Source organism: Phytophthora parasitica, assembly GCF_000247585.1.
Source record: "Phytophthora parasitica INRA-310 unplaced genomic scaffold supercont2.1, whole genome shotgun sequence".
Classification (NCBI taxonomy): Eukaryota; Oomycota; class Peronosporomycetes; order Peronosporales; family Peronosporaceae; genus Phytophthora; species Phytophthora nicotianae.
This window is the reverse complement of record NW_008634126.1, coordinates 4,440,359-4,445,930: the sequence shown is the minus strand read 5'-3', so window position 1 is coordinate 4,445,930 and position 5,572 is coordinate 4,440,359. Positions and strand designations below refer to the sequence as shown.

The window sequence follows — 5,572 nt, the reverse complement described above, 5'->3', positions numbered from 1 at the left end:
GTGGGTTCCTATTTTCTTTTGGCTCTTGGACACTGCGATAATTAACGCGTACATTTATCACCAGAATGTTTGTTCCAGATCCGGCAAAACACCACTAAATCATCGGGCTTTTCGTCGAGAACTGGCATGGCAACTTTTCAATCAGTCGAATTGTGTGGAAGAGGAGAAAATTCATATTATGCATTTGCATCTTTTCCAGGAGCAACGAGTACAGTGCAAACTTTGCATCAAAAATGGAGCGCGGCGTCAAACGACAGTAATTTGTGCAGCATGTAGGATGCCACTTTGTGCGTCCTCAAAGCGCAACTGCTTTGCCGAGTATCACAATCAGGTGGCTACACTTTAGGTCATCCCTCCTAGAATTGCCTGTCTCTGTAAAGAACAGAGTTGATACATAAATTAATATGAATATTTGTATTGGTAAAATATGCACTATCCAACCGAGCACGAAGAGATAGAGATTTAATTCTGGAGCCCTCCGGGGTTTCGGGGCCTTATCCCACCGCCCAATCTGCGCGAGAGCGCATTATAGTAGCTCGGTCTATTGACCGCAATCCCGACAGCGAACCGGTTGAGTTGGTCGTTATTGGTTGTTGATGGGCATGCATATTGCATGCGTGCAGTCGGTAGAGGTACCTCATATTACCAACAGATGGGGGGGCAGTAACAGCCTATCAATAACCAGTTTTTGCAATTAGCAGCCGCCTTTTGGCTAAAGGATATCGATCCCTCAAGCTCAGTGCTACCCAGGGCCAACCCTAAAAAATCGACTGCACAATTAGCAACTAAAACCGCTCCGGGCCTCACGGCGCGTGACTGTGGGGTAAGTGATCGGAGAGAACCTTGACGGGAGCAAGTCCAATACCCTACTTTAGGAAAGCCTACTGCTGCGTGCGGGTATTTAGACTTTGTATAACGCGTCACGTTTTCGTGTTCGCAGAGCTAAGACTGAAACTAAACGGAAAAGGACGCGCGAGGACACCCTTTGCGAGAACGAACGCGTCGCCCCCCCCCCCCCCCCGTGCAACGCACGGAAGCGACGTCAGACAAGGCGATGGAGTAGGCGCTACGACTGGAACAAAGCGCTGGAGGACCTCTGTGTGCAGCAGAATGAACCGCAAGTTACGGAAGGTCGTATTGCCCCTACCGACGAACGGGAGGAGAAAACAGATGAGTCCGCTCCTGCGGAACATCAGCGGCTGTTCGCGGCTGTAATGGAAGTGGCGTTTCGAGCGGGAGTCAGGGATGTCGGTTTGTTTTCGGTGCCGGTTGTACCACAAGCTCCTGTTCAAGAAGTGACCCCGTCTCTGATGCGCAGTGTGCTCGCAAAAGCCGAGCAATATCTCAGAATTAAAGCCGACGGGCCAAGCATGTAGAGAGGGCTCGGACGAGACTAGCTCATTTAACTCTCTTTCAGCGTGACCGGACAAAGATGAAAGAAGCTGATCGAAAACGCGCGTGGGGAACCCCGCTGCGCGGGGGAGAGCTGCAGGAACGACGAGAGCAGGATAGACATCAGCATGCCGCACACCGAACAGAGCTTCCAGAGCAACAACGACAGCATGAACGCGAGCTAAACCGTCAACAGCATGCATGTGGAGACCAACGCTACCGGAAGAAGACCGGGAAGCTGAACGTGAGTCGCATCGTCAGCAACATGCGTTTCGAAGAGCGGAGCTACCGGAACAAGAACTGGAAGAACATGGAAATGAACTCGAGAGACTGCGAACAATACGCCAATGTACCCGTCACGGCCACGCCCTTATTCCCCATGAAGACTTTGATGCGACGATGATCACTGGTGACGACGTGGTCAACGAGCGATACAAACTACCGTATACAACAGTTTGTCCGCACTGCAACGCGTGGAAGAGGCCTGGCGTGTCTGTAGTAGAATGCTGCCTAGATGGTATGATCAAGCTGCCTCCTCAAATTGGTCCTACCGTCCATGACAAACTAAAATGATTCTTGTGTCTATACCTCGTCTCGTTAGCGGCCACACTGCGTACACTGAGTTCCTTCGCGAGTTTCGTCGTGGCGCATAACGCATGCAAGTGATCATTATACCCAAACGTTCGAACGAGGAACTGAATCCGAATGGTAAAGTAGTTCTGCTGGAGCGATGTTCGAAACGTCGGTGGGCGTGGTTCGCGTACTTCCAAGTTATTCTCCGTTACTTAGTTGTGCATTTCGTCGTAAAGATGATTGTCGTGCGGAGCGAGAGTGTAGGTCTTGTAGTTGAAGTTGTTGGTGTTGAGATCGATGTGCGGAGTAGAAGGTGTATTTAATAGTGAATAACTTTGCTGTACCTAACATGCATGCCTTTCTTGGATCACTAGTAGAGCACAAGGCCTTCCCACTGTATTTGCGTCTTTCTGTTTTTCATTCGTGCCTATGTTGTCTACCCTACTTATTTTTCTGTGTTTTTATGGCACTTGCATTTTTATCTAGCTAAATTTACGTTCACTGTAACTGAGTGCATTAAGTGCAGCAGTTTCAGTAACATTCAGCCTCCGGCTGTGAGTATGCAAGCTAAGGTCTTTGTGCCCGCGCTCTCTGGCTTGCATGCTCACAGGCCAGAGTCAGGCATGACATCTCCTCCAGGTTGACTTTGGCTTGGCGGCGAATTTAATCCATCCAGGAGTTGAAGCCAATACGAACGAGTTGGAAGTTAACTTGATCAGACTTGATGGTCGTTGATGTGCGCGGCATCTTTCTCACAAGCCTCACCGCACTCATGCACATCATACGTCACATCCGGTAGGGGCGGATCCTAACCCCAATCCGCGTCCTTCGTGTTACGTGGAGGTCGTCATATAACGTCTGCCACCACGTTTGCCTTGCCCCTGACGTGATCTCTGTTGGTAGATACTCGCGGGTGATGGACCATCCACGAACACGCTGAGTTATCCATATACAGTCAAATGGGCGATCATGCAGATAACGTCTCCACTTCTCTATTGCGACCTTGATTGCCAGTAATTCCTTCTCGTGGGTTGGCCATTCACGTTCATGCACATCCAGCTTCTTGGAGTAGAAAGCGATCAGATGATCTTGCTCCGCCATACATCTGCAAAAACACATCGCCAATATAGTGATCTGACGCATCCGTTGTCACAATAAACGATCAGTCAAAATGCGGTAGCGTGAGCGTATGTGCTTGCTGAAGAGCTAGCTTGAGATGTAAGTCGCCTTCTTCCACAGACTTAGTCCAGTTCCACGTAGTCGTTGCTTTCACTAGCTCTCGTAACGGTGGGGCAAGCTCGGCAAAATCGTAGATAAATCTACGATAGTATCCGGCTAAATCTAGAAGGGTCAACAACTCCTTCCTGTTCGTTGGGGTTGGGTACTTGGCAATTGCCTTCGTCTTTCTGGGATCGACACTTATTCCTGCCTGAGACATCATGTGGCCTAAGAATGTCACTTCTGGCTGGCCAAACGAACACTTCGACAAGTGGGCATACAGCTTTTCATGTCGCAGTACTTGACAGACTGCACGCAAGTGCTGCATATGCTCCTCCATGCTCTTCGAGAAAATGCAAATGTCGTAAAAACGACAACAAAAGCGAACTTGTCGAAAGCGTGTGCATCAGGCGTGACCAATTTCCAGCCATACCAGATACACCCATCGCTGCAACGCACCACTCGTATGTCTCGTTGTGTGTCCGAAATGAAGTGTAGGGTCCACTTGAATTCACCACCATCATCTGATGATATCCTTGCACAAGATCGATCAGTGTGTAAACAACACAAACCACTATTTGATCGCACAAATTCTCAATAAGCGGCAAAGGAATCTTCGCGATAACAGTCACGCTGTTAGGATAGCGGTAGTCAAATACCTAACGTAACGATATATTCGTATTACTGCTATGAAACCACTCAGTCCGCTTGGGCATCTTCTCTGTCACTGGGTCCTTTTTTGGAATCGCGAAGAGGTTTGATACCAAGGCGAGTTCGACACTTCCACCCAAACTTTTCGCAACTTGTCCTTAACAAATCCTTCAAAGGGACTCAGCTCCATTTTAGCCATTCGGAACGGTGCTTTATTACTTGGCTGCGCTCTCTTTTTCAGCGTCGCCTCCAAGTTGACTTCTCGTGTTGAAAATATTCCATCCGGTAGTTGTTCCGGAAACACTGGTACATATGAACGAGTGGATCGGGTAAAAGTACTTGCCGTACCCGAGCTGGAGTCAATCTCAGAGCCAATCCGTAATGTTGTGGCTTAAGAACTCAAAGACGTGCTCAATGCTCGGTTGAACGTATGCCCACCGACGTCTGTGAGCTGTATTCTCTCAGGCATATTTCTTGCGTCTGCCAGTTCACTTGAGGGTTGTAGGCTTCAAACCACGGTTTCCCAAAAGTGCCGTCATGGGACTCTGGAAACTTCCATTCAATGACCTCCATCGTCGGAAAGAAATAACCGTCTAAGCACACTGATGCTTCCACGTGTTTGACATGTGTTGCCGGAGTTAAAGTTCCGTCAAAGCGCTGTGCTTGCAAACGATTCGACAAAAACACTGCAGTTGCGAAACCAGGCTTAATCGTGTTAGCACTCGCACCCATGTTTAGCAAAATTTGGACATCTTTCCCATTGATGCAATCTTTCTTGATGAAGAGAGTGCTTAACCGTCATGGTCTCTGTTGTAACTGACGTCGTGCGTGTATCTTCTACCGCAACGTCTTGCTCATGCTGCACCGCATCCATTATTTCCTTCTGCCCTGGCGGCAATCCGCACACACCAAGCTCTTCCTTTGAATGCTGCTCGAGTAAATTAGGCACTTTTACCGGCTATTTTCCAGACAATCCAATCGTCTCTGTCGTCTCCGAAACTGCAATGAAACGCGCTTTGCCCTCTCCCCGTGAACATTCTTCAAATTCCCATAGCTCATCCACAAACTTCTGGATGTCTACCACGTTCATCGTCACCCAATCCATGACGAAAGTCTCTTCTTCCTCATTTCTCTAGCGGACCATGTTTATTCGCGTGCTACCACATCCTTGAGCATTGCCAGAGTTTTGTACCTCGATGCGATATGTCTCTTAGTCCGCGTCTGTTGGGGGCAGTATCGGACACTGTCTAGCCTGATGCGCAGAACTACCACACCTGAAACATAAGTTTCAACGTAAATAATCATCATTTGATAGCACCCTGACATTGCCGGTACCCGAACTCCCATGAGCTCTACGAATGTGGTTATCCTCTCCACTTCACCAAGGAGTGGGTTCGACACCGCGCCACAAGGCGCTCTACATAATAGTAGGGCACACCGCACTCGCCGAGCAGAGCTGGAGGAGGCCGTGCCTCAGCTGGATTCCCGCACCTAGAGTCCGCGCTCGCCGGAACGGCGTCTGCGTCCACATGACACATATGCTCTTGACGCGAACGCCCCCATTCACCGCCAAGCTGTCGATCTCGAAACGATGACCCACCTCGTGGACTGGTTGTACTCTCCAGAGTTGGTTCACCACCAGGTCGCGGACCTTGAGCACCATGTTACTCAGCTGTATCTTCAGCTTCACTTGCTCCGATATCTAAAGCATTTCGCTCCACGAACTGTGGCCCGCCAC

General features: G+C 49.3%; 3 protein-coding genes across 3 annotated transcripts; 1 reads left to right on the top strand and 2 right to left on the bottom strand.

The window, feature by feature from the left end:
- Positions 1-1,432: 1,432 nt before the first annotated feature.
- Positions 1,433-1,795, top strand: PPTG_01144 (hypothetical protein; the record flags this gene model as incomplete). The annotated part of the gene is made up of 1 exon (XM_008892749.1): positions 1,433-1,795. The coding sequence occupies one exon, from the start codon at positions 1,433-1,435 to the stop codon at positions 1,793-1,795; it is 363 nt and encodes a 120-aa protein (XP_008890997.1).
- Positions 1,796-4,049: 2,254 nt separating this feature from the next.
- Positions 4,050-4,407, bottom strand: PPTG_20856 (hypothetical protein; the record flags this gene model as incomplete). Its single annotated transcript, XM_008893056.1, has 2 exons — positions 4,050-4,187; positions 4,273-4,407. The coding sequence occupies 2 exons, from the start codon at positions 4,405-4,407 to the stop codon at positions 4,050-4,052; spliced, it is 273 nt and encodes a 90-aa protein (XP_008891304.1).
- A 573-nt stretch (positions 4,408-4,980) lies between these two features.
- Positions 4,981-5,497, bottom strand: PPTG_20855 (hypothetical protein; the record flags this gene model as incomplete). Its single annotated transcript, XM_008893055.1, has 2 exons — positions 4,981-5,108; positions 5,278-5,497. 2 exons carry the CDS (start codon positions 5,495-5,497, stop codon positions 4,981-4,983), a joined length of 348 nt encoding a protein of 115 aa, XP_008891303.1.
- Between the last annotated feature and the right edge of the window lie 75 nt (positions 5,498-5,572).